The sequence below is a fragment of the Podarcis liolepis genome (genome assembly GCF_965112155.1).
Source record: "Podarcis liolepis genome assembly, chromosome: 12".
NCBI lineage: Eukaryota > Metazoa > Chordata > Lepidosauria > Squamata > Lacertidae > Podarcis > Podarcis liolepis.
The window spans coordinates 47,604,912-47,628,779 of record NC_139563.1 but is presented as its reverse complement, the minus strand read 5'-3'; the positions used below and the strand labels follow the sequence as shown (position 1 = coordinate 47,628,779).

Genomic DNA, 23,868 nt, shown 5'->3' with positions numbered 1-23,868 from the left:
GGCGAGCTGGGTAGCACTTCCAGAGACCACCTTCTGCACAGGAACAGGTCAAAGTGCTGTGGACTCACAGCTTAGAGTTGTGAGCACCGGATTCACTTCCACAAGAAGACAGTCGTCGCACAGCAGAGTATAGCAGAGCATAAACGACTCGGAGAGCAGCTCTGTAGAATCTCTTCTTTATTCTATCCACAACTATAATACACAACTATATACAGAGCTAAGTGAGGTCTAAACGAAAAATGCTGAACTGCACTGAGTGTCTGCAGCTGCTCTTAGCAGCAACCTTATCTAACCTTACACATGATCTCTCTCTAACACTCAGTCTCTCTCTCTCTCTCTTTCTGCTCTCTTTGATGTGATGCTGGGGCGGAATAAGTAGTGAGCAGAAAACCGGCCCTCCTCTCTGGAGAATCAGCAGAGAACATCAGCAGATTCTTGGATATGGGAGGGGTGAAATCTCCTCAGCCAGATGCTACTCTATACCAACTACAGTGGTACCTCGTATATGTCCGCCCCGTCCAGCATCCATTTCGGCAGACGTCCGCGGCAAACCAGGAAGGACTTACATCTGGGTTTGCCACTCATGCATGAGAAGCGCTAAATTGTGCTTCACGCATGCGCAGAAACACAAACCGCTCCGTGTGTTTGCACAGAGCGGCGCTTTGTTGAGCACACTTTTCGTCGAGTGTCTGGGGCTCTGGAATGGATCCCAGACTCAAAACAAGGTACCACTGTATAGTTTTAAAGCCAACTTAAATCAATAACTTGAATGTTTGAACAAATGTAAAATAATTTAAAACTTTTTAAATTGTATTGCCCGCTTTTGGTGTTGTAAGGCAAGATATACATTAAAAAAGAAACATAAAGTATGTTTCAAACTTGTAATCCACACCCTAACTAGCTCAGGATAGCAAGTAAATAATGCTGACAGTCAGTTCAGGCAGTTTCAGTCCTTTTTATTGTATGTGTAGCTTTGGTGTAGTGGTTAAGAGCGGTAGACTCGTAATCTGGGGAACCGGGTTCTCATGTCCACTCCTCCACTTGCAGCTGCTGGGTGACCTTGGGCCAGTCACACTTCTCTGAAGTCTCTCAGCCCCACTCACCTCACAGAGTGTTTGTTGTGGGGGAGGAAGGGAAAGGAGAATGTTAGCCGCTTTGAGACGCCTTTGGGTAGTGATAAAGCGGGATATCAAATCCAAACTCTTCTTAAAGTTACAAACTATGTGCTTAAAGTAATGCATGTTTAGGTGATGCACATTTAATAGGAATTAAGGGCAACAATCCCCAGAACCACTTAATGATATTCCCCCTGTTGTGTTTTTAAAATGGCTTTGCATCCTCCTTCTATAAAAGTGAGCATCTTTTTGAAACTTGGGGAAACCTCAAAAGGTTGCTTGCAACAAACCTCGGCAGCTGCTATTTAAAAAAAGCAGAGTGTGCATCCCATTGGCGCATGAGCATTCCTACCAAGGTTTCTCTAAATCTTCCTAAAGCACACTTCATTTCTGCAACGCGCATTTCACACAAAAGTGGCATTGCTCCAATTTTGATCTGATACGCAGTTCTTCTAATCTATACCAAAACAGGGGCGAGGGCCTGATCATTACCCCTTTTAGCAACCTTCCAGGATTGCTAAATACATGCTTGGGGGGCGTGGAGTGGAGGCAGTGCTGGAGACAGAAGTGGGCAGCACAATGAATGCAGATTTTACCTTTGTACCTCGTTTTGACACACATTCAAACATCCCTCTCTAGCCTCCATTCTGGCAAGCACAAGTCACTATCTGAGTTCCAGGCCACATTCCAGCCAGGCAAGGGAGAAGCAAGGCCAGTGAAGATTTGTGACCGAGGGAGGGTTCAAAGGGCCAAAGAGAGGTTGCCCATCCCTGGGCTAAAGCAAAAGAATTGTACCTGTAATAGAAGAGATCCCAGTTTGCTTGTATTTTTATCCTTTGCCTTCGTTTCCTCAGTATGACCGGCTTTTGATTAACGTTCTGCAAAGGAAGATTTGTGAATCCAAAACTGTCAACACGCTGTGAGATGAGATCGCATAGATTCCAATAAACTAAACAAAAAGTTAAATGTGTTATGTTCTACTCCAAGACAGGTCTGTCTCATTGCTAAAAAGAGACACATTTTTCCTATCTAAAGCAACAAAGTGGGGGTGTTAGAAAACAAGAATGAACAACTTTACCAGCATGTACCAATCATATAAAAATTAAGAGAGCAAATCAAGTAAGGCCAGAGGGCCACTTGACTGTGACCTGGCTATCTCTTTGATTACACTTTACTGCCAATGAGTCCAACCTCATTGGATCAGGTACTGTGGGAGCAATGCAATAAGACCACAACTGTGTTACAGAATAAATGTGCATGCAGGAAAGCCACATCTTTAGAGTGTTACCAAAATGAATGGGAATGACAAGACAATCAATCATGCCTGTTAAATCTGGAATTGTGTAACTAGAACTGGATGGATGGGGTTTAAATTGGCGAGTAGAGGATTACTTCCTTGCAGAATGGAGACATAAAGGAGCAGCTCAGAAGAATGCAAGCCAAACTTGAACGAGAAATAGTTCAAACTAACATATACAGACAGACAGGTCACTACATGCCAGGTATAATTCAAGGCCATCTACACTCTACAGAAGGGAGTAAGGACTCAAGACTCACCATATTATTTCTGTCCTGGTAGTATTTGGGAAGTAGAAAGAAAAACAAAAGTTGAATTTTTAACAAAAGCTCCTCTCACATGTTTGAATACCTAGAATAATCATCTACAAGAAACCTTCCAAGGTAACTTCATCACAGAATAGAATCCTCAAATTCACCCCCAGATTCTACAGCCCATAAGTAGCTAAACACAAGACTATTTGGCAGTTAACCGTAAGGCAACGTAATTGTAGCTCTGGAAAATCTAGCTACAGTCCCCATATCATGTGCTATCTACGAAGCAACTCAACAGAAAGACCACCTGTAAACCAAAATGGAAGCCATGCCCCATTTCTCAACCTGTCACATAAAGTTTTGATATAACAGCTATATAATTTGATGTGAAGCTAAGTGGGTTTTTTTTTTTTTTGTCTTCATTTATTTCAGGTCAAGTGCTTTGGACAAAGTACTTGCATACAATGCCCTGCATAAGATGCACCACCCCTTATTCCCTGCCAAGTCAACAGCAAGTCAAATGACAAGCCCTCACACAACAAAATGAAAGCACATTTGACAAACAGGCCATTGCGATTTAGACTTCTGTTTGTCCGAGATGCCAAAGTGCAGAATGCCAGAAGAATCACAAGTAAACCAAATGCACAAAAGAATACCAGATAAAAGCATGGGAAAGCAGGATCCAGATCCTGGAAAGAGGAATCCAAGAGGGAGCAGGGATCTAAATCACACCATTGCCCCTTCACACTTATCTAACCACCATTCATCAAGCACCACTAACAGTACATTTGGCATCAAGGAAGAGTAGCAAATTTTACCACCGCACAGCAGGCACAGAAGCCTGTGAAACTTCACAATTGCTACAAGAAGGAAGGTAGGAAAGAAAGAGGTAAAATGAATGGACAGCTTTGGTCCAATGTTACTGAAAGTATTAGGAAAGGAAGCAGCAGGTCATGCATTCTACAAGGAGCGTACCAGTTGCCCAAGCTCAAAAGGTGAAAGTATGGCAGGAGCACTGCAGAACTCACACTATTTTGACCTTCTTTTTTGAGACCACAAAGAGCACTGATGTTCATTATGCAAGTCCAGTCATCACCTTTAATGGAGAAATCCTCTCCCCCACCCCTGCAAATTTCTCTTTGGATAAAAATGTATTTGGAACTTAATTAAATGCACAAAGATACCAATAAAATAAAAGCTAAGTCTTCTTCGTTAACTATTCGGGTGGTACTATAAAAAAAAAAAGCATTGGTGCTTAAAGTACAAAGGCAGAGGATTAAGCGTATTACCTCTTTCTGAGCTATCCCCATTTTGTCTCTCCAGTGCATCAATACCAAATCCACCTTCTCTTTGGCAAATTTTTCAACTTCTTTAGCAGCTTTTCCTGCAAGCCTTTGCCACTCTGGCACTTTATTAAATTTTCCGTATTGATCCTGCAGAACAAAGCTCATCGTTAATCCAAATTAATTTCATGGGAAATGCGAGATGAAACACTGAAATATGTTACAATGATTATATCCAAGGCTGCCTCGTCCTCAGATCATGTAGGGCACTAAGCAACAACAATGCAAAGGAAGGGAATTCCAGCCTCTTAAAGGTGGAGCATGTCATACTTACATTTGCAATTTTTAAGTTATCCCTAATATGCATCCGGTCAGCATCTTTTTCAGGAACAGGGTCGCTACTGTCCAGGTATAAGAGCAGGCCTGCGGGCTAAAACCACAAAAAAAGCTTCAAGTTTCTTGAGTCGAAGAACACATGTTTATTAACAAAACCAGAGTGGTGCATGCTCTAGTTATCTCCCGCTTGGACTACTGCAATGCACTCTAATGTGGGGCATTTGAAGGTGACCCGGAAACTACAATTAATTCAGAATGTGGCAGCTAGACTGGTGACAGGGAATGGCTGCCGAGACCACATAACACCAGTATTGAAAGACCGACATTGGCTCCCAGTACGTTTCCAAGCACAATTCAAAGTGTTGGTGCTGACCTTTTAAAGCCCTAAACAGCCTCAGCTCAGTATACCTGAAGGAGCGCCACCATGAAATCTTCCGTCAATATGTGTACATCCAAGTATAACATTTATTCAACACCCATTTCTACACAGCCTACTTAAAGCATTTGTTGATTAGACAGAGCTGAGTCAACTACAAAACAGCACAAGCAAAATTAAGAATGACATTTAATGTAGACTCTTACCAAAATACGCTTCAACAAGTTTAACGCCGTTGCATTTTCAGCTGTCCAGAGGCCCACTAGATGCCTACTCAGCTGTCTGAGAAATACAGAGATTGATAAATGTGCTACTTATTTGCCAGAAAATGATTAAACTTCAGGCCATGTAATATGTTTCATTGTTTTGCAGCTGCTGTTAAATATATGGAATCTAACTCCCAACTTAACTGTATTTCTGCTATGCAGCCTACAGTTCCTGAAGTCTTAGAATAGACTACAAATAATTGTACTTAGATTGCAGACTTCTTAATGCCAACTGTAAGCACTGGTTATCTGTGGTTATTTTTCAAATGGCCATTACCACAGAACAGTGGTTTTCAGCATGTTCTCTCCAATAATTTTGCCTATTGATTTCTAACCTGCTACCTCTATGCCTGCCACCTTCAATTCAGGTGGTCTACTCAGTGGCAGGGTGAGATGGGACAAACCGTTAGTGAGTCAGGTACTGTCTGTGCAGTGACCAGTTCGGAAGGGGCAGGTTATTCGATTAGGAGGTAATCATGCAAGAGGAATGATAGCAAGCAAGCGACATAGACTTACCTATTCGTAAGCATCCTTTGATCTGTGCTTATTGTAAACATAGCAGTGTGCAAATGACGAGGTAAGGCACCTTCGCTGAGGGCAAGATCTTGCATTTTGGTTGCTATTTCCTTGTCTCCCTCCTTTGGAAACAGAGCAAGAGGATAACCATGAAAGAATCTTAGTTAAGTTGTTCTGCCTTTAGCTTGCAATGCCAAACAATGGAGTGTTTGGAATCAGAGATAATATACTGCTTTCACAGCGTAGACGGTATTTAAAATGAAGGTACTTTATAAAACTATGTGCTTTTTTTTTACCTCTGCTACATCCCTTGGCCACAGGGAGAACTGAAGAGTAGTTGGCTTTCATATTTTTCAAATAGAGAACGTGGCCATGATGTTTTATTCTGTTTTAATATTCTGTTGGGAGCCGCCCAGAGTGGCTGGGAAAACCCAGCCAGATGGGCAGGGTATAAATAATAAATTATTGTTATTATTACTCCTAGCTCCCAGGCTATTTCGGCACAAACTAATGTGCATTTGTTGGTGGCTGGGTAGATTTTAGTTTTATGATAATATCTCCCTTTTGGAGTTAAATGATTTGCCTGTGGTTGCTATTTCTAAGGATGTTAGGTATTTAGAGTTGTTTAGGATTCAAAATTGAATTTTACTGAATTCACTGTATTTCATTCTGTGTGCTACCTAGAATTTACGAAGTGGTGTGTGTGTGTGAATAATTCTCTGTATATTGGGTCTGCCATCCTTTTGGGGCTTATGAACACATTTCATTTCATTTCAAATTTCAGAAGGGTGTTTCCTGAAGGTGATGAATCAAACCACCCAGTTGGCCACAGTTACCTTTTTTTTCTACTATACGTTTAGTACAGTGTTCTTTCAGGAGTTTGGCTGGTGTTCTTGCTGTTTTTCCAATTATAGTGGTATCTAGGTTTGCAAACAGTCTGGTTTGCATACGTTTTGGATTACAAACACGTCAAATCCGGAAATGTGTGTCCTGGTTTGCAAACCTTTTTTGGATTACAAACAAATGTTTTTTGGGAGGCCCCATTGGCAAAAGCGCGCCTTGGGTTACAACCTGTTTTGGTTTACAAATGGACCTCCAGAACATATTATGGTTGTAAACCAAGGTGCCACTGTACTCTTTTCCTTATGTGAGCTGAGTTATATAGCCTGCCTGTTCCTGTAGCTTGTCAGTCAAGAGATTGACGTGATGGGTGTGTGTCTCATGGACAAAGAACAGTCTAAGATTCCTGTCTGCAGCCACAAGAGAGCAGCATCACCCACCATGTTGTGCACTCAACACCCCTGAGAAAACACCCTCAAGATGTGAGCCAACTTCTCCTTCCAAACAGCTGAATGCAACTGTGCAATAAGTTATAACAGAAAATTTTCTTCCTGGAAAAAAAAGGCTTTGGATGCATGTCTGATTAACTAAGCCATTCCTATTTATAAGGAAGTAAAACATTACAAGACTGCATAGATGCATTACCTCTATTATTGCCTTCATAACCAATCCAGCTCCTTTCACAATGGCCATGGAAGGATGCTGCAAAACAAGTAATAAAAAGGAGTGTATGGATAGCAGAGTTGGTTAGAGCATGGTGCTGATAACGCCAAGATTGCAGGTTCGATTCCCATGAGGGACAGCTGAATATTCCTGCACTGAGGGGTTGGACTAGATCAGGGGTCTGCAACCCGCGGCTCCGGAGCCGCATGTGGCTCTTTTACACCTTTGCCGCGGCTCCGGGGTGGATACTAGCGAGAGGAGGAGGCGCATTGTGCGCCCCGACACTCCTCACTGTGGCGGGCACTGTACTGGCTGTGACGTTGCATGGGGGTGGTGTGTGTGTTAGTCACGCACCGTCCTGACGTCACCTTCCCGCCCACCCGCCCGCTACATTGTAAGGGGCATGTACGCTGGTCACTGCATTGAAAGGGGGCATGTACGCTGGTCACTGTTTTGAAGGGGAGTGAAGAACACACACACACAAAAAGGTAACTTGTTAATTTAACGTTTATTTCTATGAGGAGTGATTCTGAGGGGTCAAACAAAAAAATAATAATAAAAGTGACAAAAAAGTTATTTTTATAATGACGAGTTTTGCGGCTCCCAGGTTTTTTTTCTTCGGAAATGGGTCCAAGTGACTCTTTTTGTCTTAAAGGTTGCAGACCCCTGGACTAGATGATCCTCAGGGTCCCTTCCAACTCTATGATCTATCATTATTATTTCCCACTACAGCATTAAGTGACCTGTTACAGTAAAGAATTTACAGTACTGGGACAGATTTAATACACAGATCTAGAACCACAGCTGTCATTCTGGCTCTTGCTACTTGTTGAGGGTTTTAATGGGTTTTCCAGTCAAAAGCCTCTCTGCTCCACAGCTGGACCTGTTTCTATACAACAAAGTTCTTAACCTACTAAATTTGGAGTTAGGAAAATTATGTGGGACAGCTTGCATTATATGTTATGGCAAATTACCATCATATGGTGTTAATTTCCCTCAAGAGTATTAGCTCAGTTCAAGTAGCAGGAGAAACAAGGTGGAATCTTTGCTGTCTCCCTTCTGAACGTTAAACTCACCTGAAAGAGCTTGAAGAGGGTTCTCCCATTAGATGCAACCATCTCTAGTAACATATCAAACTGCTGCCCTTCCGTCGTCTCACTATATGGAGCACAGAGGGCAAAAGTAAGGAAGTCCAAAAGTGAACTGATAACTAGGGCACCTGTTCCATGTTCCTGAAATTGAAAAAGGAAGATCAGATATGTCAGATAAAGCAGCATGCAAAAATAGATGAATATGCTTTTTGAAAAACTCTCGCTAAAATTGTCTTTGGCTTATGAGCTACAAAGTGGCACGCCCTTGCTATGTCTCACTGCCTCCACTTAAGTTTTCAAATACAACTGTGTATTCAACGGAGAGGCATGATCAGACCAAAACCAAGACACAAGACTGAACATCCTTACAAATCTCTAAATTATCTAAACTGTAGGACCTCTGTCCCACATATCCACCCCACCCCCCACAAAACACAGAACCCTTTATTATTTGACTGATGTGAAATATTTACCACATGGGAATTAAATTTCTCCAACAAGTTTTCCAAGAACTTCTTTGAAGAAAGAAGAGATGCTTTATTTAGTTGTTCTTGCCTCAGGTCATAATCATCATGCATAGGCTATGGATAAAAGATAGCATTTCATCAGAATGTAGGTCTCAAGCACTCTTAAGGCTCCAGCTAAATGGAAACACGTGCTAGCAGGAAATGAATGATAAAAATTAAAGAGTTCATAGTTTGCCTTATTTGTCCCAAAATAACATAGATAGGGGATGCGGGTGGCACTGTGGTCTAAACCACAGAGTCTAGGGTTTGCCAATCAGAAGGTTGGTGGTTCGAATCCCCGCGATGGGGTGAGCTCCCGTTGCTCGGTCCCTGCTCCTGCCAACCTAGCAGTTCAAAAGCACGTCAAAGTGCAAGTAGATAAATAGGTACCGCTCCAGCGGGAAGGTAAACGGCGTTTCCGTGTGCTGCTCTAGTTCGCCAGAAGCGGCTTAGTCATGCTGGCCACATGACCCGGAAGCTGTATGCCGGCTCCCTTGGCCAATAAAGCGAGATGAGCGCCGCAACCCCAGAGTCGGCCACGACTGGACCTAATGGTCAGGGGTCCCTTTACCTTTAACATAGATAGGCTATGCTCTTGGGAGGTCATATATCAAGACAACATCCATTCTTTAAATGAGATACACTGCAATATCCTACTTGCTAAAACGATGGTTCTTATAACATCAGAAAATCTACTTAAGCTAAAACAAGTCACTCAAGCTTTCTTGCGTAACTAAGGCTCTCCGCCCTTTACTCCTCCCCTGCTCCACCATCAAGGATCACATAATCCCCACATCCGTAAAGGAAGAGAGAAAAAGCTTCTTGCTCCTCTAACATTGTCCCCACCATTGATTGATTAGGTATATAGTATTTAGCCTTGGGGAGAGCTGAATAGGCAGTTACCTGTTTATCACTCAAAACCTGTACTGATGGGGTTCAGATAACGCTATACAACTCCACATAGTGCTGCTTCTTCCTATGGAGGCTATGACATTGTAGGAATTATAACCCATCAAACCAAGAAAATAAATATCCTATTTTAGCTTACTCGTATTAAGAGTACTCACACACATGAGGGCACATAGCATATCAATGGAAGCGTGAGTTACTCCATCATTGTTCCTTTTAAGAGCTTTCACGACCTTCACTCCCAGGCGCTCTCGAAACCTTTCAAAACATAGCAAAGCATCAGATCGAATACTGAAATAGTAGCAGTATTTTTACAAATATCAAAAGCCCTAACTTAAAATGTATGTAAATAAACACTCAAGCATAACTGACAGCAGCATATTTGGGGAACAGTAAACTTGAACATTACTAAAAGTTCAGTCAATTACTTCTCTTTTTAGATTTTTCAAAATTATTCATGAAAGCTCAATGATATGGCCTAGCAGTTGTGGACAGTATAACTGCCAGTAAAAAGAAAAGCATCTAATAAGCTACAGCTAAATAATTGCTGCCAAGAATAGCAGGGGGAAAACAAGCACATCGAGACCTTGTCTGTCACGGGAAATGAATTACATGGCTAAGTGCAACTGAGCTGCCAAACTGTGTTTGAAGAGCAAAGTTTAAGAATAGTAAAAGCTGGGGATCAATGGCTGGACCTGGGAACACAAAAGCTGTAGCATTACTGAGCCTAATGCATTTGGTCAGCAATCTGGATGGGAGGCCACTGAGAGGTCCAGAAAAGAGCGGGTGGTACTTTTTATTTAACTAACAGAACTAAAGTCATCAGGTGTCCCCAAAACCCCAAGCACGATAAAAGTAAATAGATGTGCAGAAGCCAAAAGGAAAAAAAAATCATTTCCAGCACTAAACCTCCAATACATTTATAGAGTTGATCCAGTGATTATTAGAAAGGGTAACAGTTCTTCCACCTGCTTCTGCACCTTTTAATAGATACACATAACTGTGTGCATGCTTGCAGCACTAGGTACATAAATTTCACTCTTAAGATCTTTGTAATTACTGCTGTACAAAGCTATAATCAAACTTGTAGTTTAAAATGAGTGAAAAACTTGAGGGCTATTTTCAAGACGCCATCCTCCTTTAACTGTAGTTAAATAACCCAGCACTGTCCATAAATTGTTGGCATCCGGCAGTCTTGGGAGACAATGGAGGAGTGCGCTGTTGGGGATGAAATCAAATCGTTGGTAAGTAACAGTGCCTGCTGGGGCTGTAGAGACTGATATGGGAGAGACATGTTTTGCTGCAACTGGGGCAAATAAAAGCATTTGGTTGTGCTGCTTCCATTCTGTGGACATAAGCAAGCCAGCACAGATGTCGCTGAGACAAGAGTTTGAACATACTGGGAATGTGGGCTTGGGAGAGCGCATCTGTTTGAGACTCCTGCCACGTGATGCCCCAAATCTCCCTGACACAGTGCATGTGGAAGGCATTGAGGTGCCGCTCTATGTGGTTGCTTGGTTGTCCACAATTCGCTTCCATAAAGCAGTGTGCTCAACACGCAATCTTCATCTTAGTACTGGTCATTAGCATCACATTCTCCCAGACCGCTTTGGAGAGGTGAGCCATTGCCATAGCTGCCTTGCCAATACACCTGTCCAGCTCAGTGTTGATGGAAATCTTGCTGGTTATGGTGGAAACCAGGTAGACAAAACTGCCTACCACCTCAAGAGTGTGGTCACCAGTGCTGATGCATGGGGTGCAACACAAGATGTTGATCTTCATCGGGCTAATGGTAAGGCTAAGCTATCTGCAGGCTTGGGCAAAACAGTCTATACATACATCACTGATAATATGTACCACTGAGATCAGCTAACAATAGTGAAGAGCAAAGCAAGGGAGATGGGACAGTTACAGCAGTATTGATGTTGCTTCGCAGAAACCATTGTGGAAGACTCAAACTTCAGAATTGGGCTCAGAACATAAATAACTCACAGACTATTACAGGGTTGCTGCTGGAAGTCAAGTACCTACCTTGGAAGTTGAGTGAAAGCAAGGAATCCAGCTTTGGATGCAACTAATCTTCTAACAGCTTGGAACTGGCTTTCAAGCTCTGCAGTTGATGCTGTCATGTCACCCTCTTGCGAGAGCAACGCCGTTATGGCATTGTTGATTAGCTTCTCTTTGTTTTCTGAAAACAAGCCCTGAAGGAAGGCGGAAAGGTGTTAACCCTTTGGACAGGAGCAGAAGAGAAAATGTACAGAAGAATGACTTTTTAACTTACATCCTGTGTCACTGCATGCAGAACTCCACTATAGGAAATGTTGGAGTTGAACCTAAAAACAGCATCTGCAAAGTTGCCATCTGCAACAGGACAGGCATGGATATAAGTGTCAGGCAGACTGATATTGCAGCATGTCAGCGCAGCTTGCTTTGCAAAAAGCTTGCAACGCACTCGTTTCAAATATTAGAATCCGAAAGCAGAAGACTTACTTGGAGGTGCTGCCAAGAACCTGAGATGAAGGCTTTCGACTTCCTCTTCCACAGGCATGCTCAACAAGCCCCACCGCTGCCCCTTGTCCGTTGGTGTCATTTTCACACAGACATCCCTATTTCCAGAGGCTCTTACTCCATCCAGCAAACTGGCTAACAATGAGTCCCTAGGAAAATTGTCCCAACAATTAGCTTTTCCAGCCAATGATTCTAAGTGTGCTTATAAGAATACAAGAACATACACATTTCATTCTGCTAAAGATTATATAGGGCAAGTGCTGCAAACACAGAATTTACTTTAATTTGTAGACTGCCCTTCATCCAAAGATCACACGGCAGTTCACAAAGTAAGAATGCCGCGTAATAGGAAGTTTTAACTGGATAGTCCTTTCAATACACTCTAACCTGTATCACGGCACTGCAGGGGGTGACTTGAGGGAAAGGAAAGTGATTAAGGCAACATGTTGACATACGGAGACCTGATAACTAGCTTGTGATTAAGTGAGAGGGAAACTGTGGTTTAATGAATAGCTTTCTGCAAGGTAATAGGAGAGACAACAATACATTTCCCATATCATCATCATCTGCACTCATCTGCAGAGATAGGGAATAAAACTGATAGGTTTAGGTGAGACATTTTCCAGTGAGTCCTTTAAGTATTTTTAAAACTCAGTAAGGACAAAAGCCTACCTGCATATCGCATTTTTACTGGTAATTCATTGCTTTGTGTATCTGATTTTTCTATTTTTCCTTCTGGGATAGAACTGGATTCTTTAAAAATACAAACAAACAAACAAACAAACAAACAAACAAACCCTAATGGCTATTCCTACCTACCTATACCTATCTGTTGGGTAACTTATTTCAGAATCCTATTTGAATCCTCTGTAGTTTTTGCAAGGCTTGATGTCAAGAAGCTACTGTAGTCCCTCCCAGAGGTGGCATAAGCTTAAAATGAATCAAATGTAAATGCAGTATTGCGACCTGGTTGTAGGAGTGAAACTAACTATGTAAGCACTGCGTGGTTTACCCAAGACATGCCAGTAAAGAACAACCGTTCAAGAACTGTTTAAAAATACCTCTCTGTTGAAGAATATTTTCGGATTTGTCCCTTGATAAACTCTATGGTAAAAAGCTGTGGATTTTCAGAATCGCACACAAGCGCAAATACCTTTAAAGAAAGAGTGTATCAAACAGGTTGTCATTATTCTGCACACTGTATTTAAATGACACACTCAAAGTTTCAGTATTGTAAACGACATACTCTTTGTTTTTTCTACATCACACTATGGTTGCATTTGAGCTGGTTACAAATATTGTTGTGTAAACTTCAGATTTTAATAGACGTACAACAGTAGATTTGGATAGCTTAAAGGTTACTATTCCCTCCCACCCCACCCAAAGCTCTAAAAAAGTTTCTGCCCTACCTCTCCTAAGGGTTTCAGTGTTGCAATATTGTAGGTAGCTGGGTCCCGTTCCACTAAGCACGTTTCTGTAAGAGCCAATATCCTTTTCACTGGTTCCTTTTAAACAAAAAACAAAAATAAAGCTAAGAGGCTTAAATTCAAACTGCTATAGTCAGAGACACCAAATAAGATTGGGTCATCATATTCCAAAGTCCAAAAACCCAGACAACCCCCCCCCACACACATTTGGGGCGCACACACACACTATCCCACATCTCTGTCGTCCACCTTGCTTTTGCTATTTTTGGCCTCCTGCTCACAAATGATGCGAGGCGCGAGGCTTGTCCCATCTTGGCTTGTACCTAGTCCAAGGAAGCAGGCCCAGCGCCTTGCTGCACTGGATCGCAGAGGCCCTCTGTGATCTGCTGCGAGCGGTGGGCTTGCAAGGCGGCCTTTGGAGGCAGCTCCCGCTGCTCCGGCGTGGTGCTGGGCCTGTTTCTTCTCGGCATGTTCCTGGTCTGCTTGGAAGCCAGAGCGAGCCGAGATGAACCAGGCCTAGAACCTCGCCTGAGCCGCCACCAAGGGCCGCCTGGTAAATTGCCAACAAAAAACAAAAATAAAGGAAAGAGGCTTAAATTCAAATTGCTATAGTCACAGATACCAAATAAGTCTGGTTTTTCCTAGACATTTGATCAATTTATGGAAAATCCGCCCAGATGTTACTGCCGCCCGCCGAATCCCAGATATGTCTGGGGAAAACCGGACGTATGGCAATGCTAAAGTAAGAGATTTCACATTCGGGGCAATTTTCTCCTGGTAGCAAGTAATGTCGATTGCTATGATTTGGATCCAGACTCGGCCATAACTAACTGCAGGCTTCCAAGTGTTTTGGACTATCAATCCCATTAGTCCTACCCAATACAGCTGATGAGCGTTGTAATCCAATATATCTAAAGGGCATCAGTGTGGAGAAAGCTTGTTAGTTTCTACGGGTTTGTTCCAAGTATGACTCAGCCTTGATTCAACCCAATGGCCATGATCCTATTGCTTACCCCCTCTGCCCATATGAATGTACCCAGACCCTGAGATCATCTTCTGAGGCCCTGTTCTTTCATCTCCTCCATGGGAGGGGTCCAGAGGGTGGCAACACAAGCATGGGACTTTTCTACAGTGGCTTCCCATTTGTGGAAGGCTTTGCCCAGGGAGGCTCACCTGACACCTTCATTATACATCTTTAGTTGCCAGGCGAAAAAGTTCCTCTTCAACTAGGCCTTTGGCTGATTAACATTCTATGCCCTTTTCATAAATGTGTTTGTGGGAGGTCGGGTTATCGGTCTGTTTGGTTCTTTTTCTTAATATGCATTTTGTGCTTTCATTTTGCATTTTTACGCTGTGAACTGCCCTCCGGATGAAGGGTAGTATACAAATTAAATACTGTATATAATTTTTAAAAGTGGGTACAAATCCCCAGAAAGGGTAATATTTTCATCTCGACAGTACCACCGACGTTCATTCTGTGACTCAGCAAAGAAATAATCCTAGAATGAATGGCAATTGCCAATCTACCTTAAAATATATAAAAATAGAAGGAAGCTCAGTTCTTTCTATTTTTTTTGGGGGGGGAGAATCATAATCAAAGTCTAAGTGTAACTGATCTTTTAATTAAAAATTTTGATAGAATGTCTAAATTTTCATTCATTCATTCATTTAATTTGTATACTGCCCTTCAACCGTAGATCTCTGGGTGGCTCACAACATAAAAATACAAGCTAAGAACAAGAACAAGAACAAACACAAACTGAACCAATAATATTAAATCTAAGTAGATACATGATAAACAGTAGTTTCAGGCAATGCTTAGAACAACTGCATCATCATACTATGTCTGCTGCCCCCGTATTTTGCTATAATGCACGGGGTATGGCCTAGCCTAATGCAACTTTCACTTTTCCCCTTGAAACTTGAAAGACAATGGCACACCACCATCTTCTCTGGAAACAGTTCTCAAATGTAGTGGGACATGGATGGATGGCTGCCATCCACAAAGGAGCACGTAAAGCCCCTGGACTTACTTAACTAGTTTTCTCTTCTTTGTATCCTAGCCATTTGATGTGTCCAAAATTTATTTTAAAAAATAATTTTAAGGGTAACACAAGGTTACATACTAATAGTTGTGCACATTCTTTATAGAAGTTGTACATATTCACACAAAGAAACACACAATTCAAGTTCCAAAAGGGATTCCCCCCACCCCCCAAGTTCAGGACTCAAATAACATATTCACATTTTTAAGCCTTACCGAATGCCTAGGAGATATCTTTTGGACCACAAACTCGGCTAAAGAAGTAATAGATTCATCATTGCTGTATTTTCCAAAGCGAAGCGTCAAATACTGCTCAAATTCCAAGGGTTCCTTCCTTATCCTCAAGGAAATGCCAACATAGTTGCCAGCATGTTCTATTGCACTTTTAATAATTTCTTCCCTTTGCTCAGAAGCAAACAAATGCTGAAAAATTCAAGAGACCTCAGTAAGTTCCTAAGAGCTATAAAAGTGAATACAACAGAATTTGTAGAACTGAATACAGTGAATAGTGATAAGTATGAAATAATTCATAGCTTATCATCTTCTCTCAACTGTCTGGTCGCCAGCTGAACAAAAGAATCAAAATATCCAAGAACCATCAGTGCATAACTGTGTTTTGCTTAGGATCAGTTGTATTTTCTAGCTCAAACATCTGGGCAATTATGCACAATGCAACCACACTTGGAATACACCTCAAAAACACCTCTACAGGTGGAAAACATGCAAAAAAGATCAACCAAAACGACTGAGAGGATGTGACAACTCTCTTATGAGAAAGGGCTACAAAATTTGGGGCTTTTTAGTTTAGAAAAAAATGTGAATAAGGAGGGACATGAAGGAGGTGCACACGATTATTCACAGGGTGGAGAAGTTTTTCTTTATCAAGATACCAGGACACAGGGCCATTCAATAAAGCTGAATGTTGAAAGATACAGGATAGGAAAGTGGAGGTGATTCTCTGCACAACACACAGTTGCACTTTCTGGCCTTGTCAAATGAACCAAATTTACTGAGTTCAAGTTTACTGGTGTCTTGATTTAGGCACAGGTGAAGTTGTAATGTTAGGATACTTACTAGTCTACTAAATCCACCATAAAGTATACAAAAGCCTCCAGCATAATCAGACAGATCAACAAATCCTTCAATATTTCTGTAGTCATAAGAACATAGGACTTTGTTTGTTGCAGGATCAATCTGGTCAATGCCTCCAGGAGTGACTTCTAGAATTACAGGTTTTCTTGTGTCACTCCAGTGGTGCTTATAACAGTTGTATCTCTGTGAAAAGGAAGTGGTAGGTAAGGACACGGAAGGGATACACACACACACACACACACACACAAATACAGTATCACAACTTAGGGGAGCAGTTGCTTAATATGAAAGCAGAAGAACAGAAGTCTAAAAATATTTTCTGAGCACAGCTAGCCATACGGTTAACTATATTTTCAGTGCTGTAAAATCCAACAAGCACATTGGACTCTCTTCACATACTGCATTCCTGCTACAAAGATTACAGGTGTGTAAGAAGCAACATTCAATACATATATAGATTGCTGCACATGGCTCATCATTTGATTCTATTATATGCAGTATGCATAATAATATATTTAAAAACCCGCATTAAAAGTGGTTTCTGTGAACATGTAAAGGTAAAGGGACCCCTGACGGTTAGGTGCAGTCGCAGACGACTCTGGGGTTGCGGTGCTCATCTCACTTTACTGGCTAAGGGAGCCGGCGTACAGCTTCCAGGTCATGTGGCCAGCATGACTAAGCTGCTACTGGCGAACCAGAGCAGCGCACAGAAACGCCGTTTACCTTCCCGCCGGAATGGTACCTATTTATCTACTTGCACTTTGACGTGCTTTCGAACTGCAAGGTTGGCAGGAGCAGGGACCGAGCAACGGGAGCTCACCCCGTCGCGGGGATTCGAACCGCCAACCTTCTGATTGGCAAGCCCTAGGCTCTGTGGTTTAGACCACAGCGCCACCCGCGTCCTGTGAACATGTACAAGCTGTGAAATACTATGTATGAACGCCACTGTCACATAGAACAAGCTACATGAAAATTTCACATTTCCCACTCAAATGCTTTTTTGTTTGTTTTGTTTTGTTAGTTGGCCATATAAAGGTATTGCCTAAATATGCATTTTGGATTCCCCCTCCACCACTCCCATGGGCCAACACACCTTACTTTTAAAATGTTTTGCGACCGAGGAAAAAATTAACACATAAGACTGCTCTTGCTAACATGAATTAGTGATGTTCTATTCCAAAAAAGATGAGCAATTTAAGGCTGATTTCAATACTGTGAAACATGACAATGAGTTGCATTGGCCAAGAAGAAAATGCAACCTTAAATTGCTTCATAAAATTAAGCAGAAAAATAGAAAGTTCCTTTTCTCACACATAAGCTAAGTAAAAATGGCAGGAAACTCTTATGCTGTTCATAATTTTGAAAGAAACACATGGTGTACGCTACTGTAAAATCAACTGACATCTGTAGAAAATAGTTACAAAGAAAGTAAGATATTTCTGACTTCAGCCTTATGCTACACTTACCAAGGCAACACTGTGAAAACCACACACTATTCAAGCATGCACTTTAAGAAGGCTACTAATGTTCACAAATCTATGGGTGGTCATTTTTATTTCAATTTCATTTAGTGCATAGATTTGACAAGAGTACCAAAATCTGTCGAGTCACAAGGCAGGAAGGATGTCAGTCTGAGGTAATTTCATATGTTGAAACTTGAACGACTCTAACTCAAAACATTTCTAGCAGATTATTCCCATTACAATTAATTCAAGAAATGAGTAGAACATGAAAAGAAGACATAATGCCCATAAAGGCAAAGAGTCATTTTAAAAGTCATTTTAATATTTCTATTCCAACTTCTGATCAAATGATCCTGAATGCCGTTAATGCAATTTAAAAGTTACCCAGTTCCCTCAAGTCTTCCAATGGGTGGCAATGGACAAAATTACCGTACTTTTCCGTGGATAAGACTATTTTTTTTTTATACTGAAAAATAATGTTAAAAAGGGGGGTGTAGTCTTATACACAGGAGCAATCGCTCCCATTTTCTTAATTCTGAGTCCCCCAAAATAGGGGGGGTCTTATACATGGGGGCGTCTTATAGACGGAAAAATACGGTACTTTCCCCCTCACTATTGCAATCCCAAATCAGCTGGAAGTTGAGAGAAGAGTTATTTCTAGCAGGCAGGCAGGCCTGCAATTGCTCCTTCCTTCGCCAAAGGCTGGAGCCAGTCTAGTCTCCGCCTTACCATGATGCACTTCCTGGCCCTTGAACATCCAAATGGCGCTTGTTTTTCTGGCTGGCAGCAAAGGCCAAAGTCGCATCACCCTCCCTTCCACAGTCCCAGGGCACCGAGTTACGCACAGTGTATAGAAATACACACAAAGCACATTTACTAGCCAATTTGGAAATGGGGGATAAGTATTTCCCCACTCCAATTAAAAGACCTGTAAATGCCTCAGGCTTCAAGGGAAGCAAAATTTTAATAAAAACAAGGTTTGTTTGTTTTTAACCAAAAAATGTGACAAAAGATACTTGCCCTTCCTGTGATTTTTCCTTCAGCAAAATCAGTTCTAAATCTCTGGGGCAGAAAAGAGGGAGGGGAGGAAAAAAAAATAGAATGAGTGGTAAGCACACCAAACAAGTTTCCATAAACTATTTTGCAGATAATTCAAGTTCAAGCACATCAAACTGGATCCCTCAGCTCACAGAAGGGCTATTTCATACTTCATACCATACTTCATACATAATGGAAAGATTGAGTTGTTTTTAATTATTTTTATTTTGTATTTTTCTTTTTTCTATTTTTATTTTGTAATATTTTGAAAATCTTAATAAATATCTTATAAAAAAAAGATAATGAATTCATCTGGTTTGTGCAAGAACTTCTGCCTTTACACCAGAGGTTCCTATCCCTCTTCTTCCCTGTGTGCCCCCAAATCCTCTCTGGGGATTCCCCATACACTCCATAACAGATTGGGGGTCATGGCATGAAGCAGAGGTCGGCAACCTAAGACCCATGGGCCGGTAGCGGTTCACAGGGTTCATCTATCCAGCCCATGGCAACCCCTGCCGCCCCCAACTCTTACCAGTGCGGTATAGTGCGGCGTGGCATGGGGACAGACTTACGGGTTGATGGCGCCTGTGCACTCCTCTGGCCTGGAAGAGAGCACGTGCGCACACGCTCCGGCCCATCCTCCAACACATGGAGCATGGACTGGCCCATCATTCGGTAAGCTTGCTGACCCCTGGCGTGAAGAGACGTTCCACTGCACAAATGGCAGGGTTTCATTGGATGCAACCAAATGTTTTGTATGTGAAAGAACTTGCAGAAGCAGAAGCATAAATAAATAAATTCAGCCCATCTATTACATAGCACTGCAAACTTGTAAGAGCACTAGGTGGCTATTTTCCTTTTGATCACTGTTGTTTTAGCCCAACCCTGTAGCTTGGCTCCAAAGTATAGCTGGTGGAGGTGTAATTGCTGTCCTGAGAGTTACCAGTAATTAAAAAATGGCAAGCATGTGTTGCATATTGCGCTAAAATCATGCATCCAGCAAAAACTGAATGTTCCTCATTACGTTACAGTTAGCAATAAAGAGTGCAAGGTAGCCAGGAATTCAGATTTTTAGAACTAGAAGCTTCCTACCAGGGCTTCTGTGAGGAGTTCTGTTCTGTGTTCTGTAGAAAACTTAAGTGTTTCAGACTTTTTTCCACTTCCCTTACGAAATGTGAGGCTGAATTCTGTTCCTTGTCCTTTGCCAACAGGGCTGATGCTACAGATATCTCCATAAGGCCACTAAACCAAAAGATCAGAGTTGGAGAATGCTCTATTTTATCACCATAGTATCATAAATTCATATATCAACATAAATGACTCAAACGTATACAGAGATTTTTGTCACATGGTACATTGAAAATAAAAAGAGAAAAACAAGTAATAATAATATTTAAAAACAAAACAAAAAAACCATTGCCAACTGACTTCAATCAGGAAGTATTGCATCCTTCCTGATTTAAATTAGTATAGGGAGTCATATTTAGGTATCCATACAACATTTTATGCATTCAAATGCAGAAAGGGAAGTGAGATTTTTTTAACCACTGGGTGAGAGCTGTTTGTCTTCCAACCTCAGGAACTATAAGGCTTTTAGCCACTAGGTACATTAATTGTTTGGTTACCCATAAACCATGAATCCCATCCTATTAACCTACAAGTGACTGACAAGAGATGTTAAGGTGCTCCAAGTTTAGAAGTTCTTATATTGGAAGAGTGAAAAAGGAGATCATTTATGCCTCTGAAAGCACCGGTAGCAGAACTTCAAGCGCAGAGCATCCAACAGCCCAGGTAGGGAGACCATTAGTCAGTGGCACTGTGATAAAGAACCAGCACTGTCCCATACTCCTAGGATCAGGCACAGAAACCTATTCTAAAGTTCATCGCCCTTAATTAGCCAACTCTACCATTGCAAGATGCACAAAGATAAAAAAACTGACATCTCCAGTGTGTCCCCTAGTGTCAGAAATCGCAGCAATCTGCATGTTTAATGAGATTGTGATAGTTAAGCCCCAGGTTACCCAAGGCAGACTGCCAACTCTAAATTTAAAATGTATTCTATTTTCGTTTTTATTCATATTAAAACTTTTTGATACCAACAGTCCTCGGTACTGCATTTTCAGCGTTTCTTTACTCAATCATGGCACCAAAGGAAAAAAATATCCATAATGAGAAGGCATTAAAAGATCCAGGTGAAATGACACACATTTCACATTGTGATTAAGTTTATAATCCTTCAGTTTTCTGTCTCCTCAACAACAATCATTGCCAAACAGGGATATCAAGCAATCTGATATAAAAAAGAAAACTAAAGAATTACACTTGGTAATTTTAAAATTCTATTACTCTCCCATATCAAATTGCTGATCAACCCCACAAAGCATTTGGAGAGTGTACAAATTTAAGGCAACTAAATATAACATTTCATTTAATCAAGGTCAACAGCTATTCTTCATTATCTGATACCAGACACCAAAAATATACTCCTGGGTTCCAAATAACAGCGCAACTTCATTCCACATTAATATTAACATTCACTAATATGGATGGAAATCCATATATTGTTGAGAAATGTGCAATGAAAGGATGGGAAAAATATACCTTTATTATCCCAATCCCAATCTTACTGCCAGTTTGAAGGATATCATGAGGTAATTAATCTGAGGATACACCAAGTGACGTAAGTTAGCCAAATCCTTAATGTTGGCATTAACTCATGCAACTCCCTCTAGTCCCCAAACATCCTTCCTCTCTCAATAGGATTGGCATATAAACCAACTCAATCCAGTTTTGGAGATAATACATTTTCATGAAGTTACTATGTATTTGGCATTACCTGATTTGTAACTTCTAATGTGTTAGGATTGTATGTTGTGATGGCATGACTTCCGACTGAAAAGACTCGCTTATACCTAAAAAACATACCAACAAGAAACAAGACATTAACGGAAACTGCAGAATTAGGAGAGAGATATTGCAGCAAAAATCGCTTTTGTTTTATAAATAAGCCATAAACATTCATGAAGCTTCTTTCAGGTGAGTCATCAACATGACTCACCAATATCTGGGGCAAGGAAAATTATCCCCTGCCCACTTTGGCATGTTTCTAAGAGATAGAAGTTAGGCATTCATTATGGAACTTGAGCTCCCACCCTAGAATATACTCTGATGGCAAGCAGGAGTTTGAAATGGGATGCATAAAAGCTGCTTGGCCACTGCTGTATTGCAACACGGATTACGCAGGCATTGCAAGAAGCAGCGTCAGAGCAAATACGTGGGATTACAGTTGTGTGAGACCTGCAACAATATGCTGCAGTTTGAAGCACTTCTGTCCAGAGTTCCAGTCACCAACTCATGCTTTCTTTCAATGCATTTTTTCCTATTTCCCCTTCCCACCCTACCCCACCCAGCCTTCTGTGCCTACTGAGCATGCTCAGTCCTCACTGAGCTGTTTGGGGTTTCCCCCCGTTCTCTTAAGTGTACCCTCCCAGCCACTAAATAGGTTTTGTTGTTCTCCAGACGTTGGAGTTTCCCCAAAACTGCTGATACCTCCCTCTTGTGCATGGATGGTGCCATATAGGCTACAATATGTATTAATACTCAAAGGGAGTCTAATATTAGTATATTGGATAGTTACTTCTCTATAATATTGTTCTTAAGATACTAAATGCTGTACTGATTAGTTTATCATATGACTTTTGCTGTAATTGTGATGTTTAACTTATTTTTAATTGCTGTTTTGTTAGCAGTTTTACAAATTGTAATTGCTTCATTGATTATTTGTTAATTTTACAATTTACAGTGGTACCTCCGGTTACAGATGCTTCAGGTTACAGACTCTGCTAACCCAGAAATAGTACCTCGGGTTAAGAACTTTGCTTCAGGATGAGAACAGAAATCGCGCAGCGGCGGCTTGGCGGCAGTGGGAGGCCCCATTAGCTAAAGTGGTACCTCAGGTTAAGAAGTTTCAGGTTAATAATGGGACTCCAGAACGAATTAAGTTCTTAACCCGAGGTACCACTGTATGTTGCATTTGTGATATTCTATTCTATTATGTTGTTATTTGAGATTCATTTGAATGAAAAGCGGCATAGAAATGCAATAATCAATCTCTAGTTCATAAATTGTATAGGAAGAGGTTAATAAACTGACCACTCAACAACTGATTGTGTGAAAATGTCCTGAAACTAATAAATTGTTGAAACATAAGCTTACATAAAAATAAGCTATTTAGGAGATCAGTGCTATTTATGATTAATCACAAAGAGATTATTAGATTATTAGCATATTCCAATTCAAATAAATTTTAGCAGACCAGTTTGAAAACTCACAGCCGGATAGCAGAAAAGCTATTGTATGTCATTACCACCTCAAAACTGTAGAATAAAATAAACTAGGCTACTTACTTTCCCCTCCATGAATGTTTAGTTGTGTAGAAACAGGCCAAATCTTTATTTTCCCTAATTATATTCATTTTGTGCCAGAACCTGTAACAAAATATGCTTGGGATTAATAAAAGCAATTTGCCACAGAACAGAAATACATTTTCTAGTGAATACACAATACAGTACAGTTTGCTGAAGGGGTTGCTTGTTACTCAAAACGTTGCATAACTATTAGGCAAGAGACCCTGACTGACAATAGTTCAGGAGTTCTCTCACTTCTCTTTACTAAGCAGCTTCACATAGACTACACAATTACATGATAAAAGGGATTGTACCACTTCAAGGTACTGTACAGCTGCAGCAAACCACTTTTGAATACCTTCTCATGTACAAAAGAACTCCCTGCAAAGATAAATGTAGTATTTCAAGGGCAACCATTGTAGTGCAGCCTTTTGTCTG

General features: G+C 41.2%; 1 protein-coding gene and 1 long non-coding RNA gene across 4 annotated transcripts in view; one reads left to right on the top strand and one right to left on the bottom strand.

Annotated features, from left to right (window-relative positions):
• Positions 1-23,868, bottom strand: part of DNAJC13 (DnaJ heat shock protein family (Hsp40) member C13) — a 63,179-nt gene that overhangs the window by 33,321 nt on the left and 5,990 nt on the right. For 2 of the 3 annotated variants that reach the window (XR_014517653.1, XM_083467748.1), the window contains exons 2-22: positions 23,431-23,511; positions 21,861-21,936; positions 20,117-20,266; positions 19,007-19,048; positions 16,506-16,706; positions 15,648-15,854; positions 13,370-13,465; positions 13,022-13,113; positions 11,943-12,109; positions 11,734-11,813; positions 11,484-11,653; positions 9,611-9,710; positions 8,511-8,618; positions 8,023-8,178; positions 6,929-6,985; positions 5,444-5,565; positions 4,868-4,943; positions 4,284-4,379; positions 3,956-4,099; positions 2,673-2,687; positions 1,911-1,993 (exon numbers count right to left, since the gene is read on the bottom strand). Coding sequence is in view for 2 of the 3 variants with exons in the window: in XM_083467748.1 (XP_083323874.1) it covers positions 1,911-1,993; positions 2,673-2,687; positions 3,956-4,099; positions 4,284-4,379; positions 4,868-4,943; positions 5,444-5,565; positions 6,929-6,985; positions 8,023-8,178; positions 8,511-8,618; positions 9,611-9,710; positions 11,484-11,653; positions 11,734-11,813; positions 11,943-12,109; positions 13,022-13,113; positions 13,370-13,465; positions 15,648-15,854; positions 16,506-16,706; positions 19,007-19,048; positions 20,117-20,266; positions 21,861-21,936; positions 23,431-23,498 (2,306 nt within the window). In the remaining variant the exon portion in view is untranslated. The remainder of the gene's footprint in view (positions 1-1,910; positions 1,994-2,672; positions 2,688-3,955; positions 4,100-4,283; positions 4,380-4,867; positions 4,944-5,443; positions 5,566-6,928; positions 6,986-8,022; positions 8,179-8,510; positions 8,619-9,610; positions 9,711-11,483; positions 11,654-11,733; positions 11,814-11,942; positions 12,110-13,021; positions 13,114-13,369; positions 13,466-15,647; positions 15,855-16,505; positions 16,707-19,006; positions 19,049-20,116; positions 20,267-21,860; positions 21,937-23,430; positions 23,512-23,868) is intronic. The other variant, XM_083467749.1, reaches the window with a different exon arrangement.
• On the top strand, positions 1,970-3,882 carry LOC310690120. The gene is made up of 2 exons (XR_014517922.1): positions 1,970-2,106; positions 3,099-3,882. It is a non-coding gene; the product is annotated as an uncharacterized lncRNA (long non-coding RNA).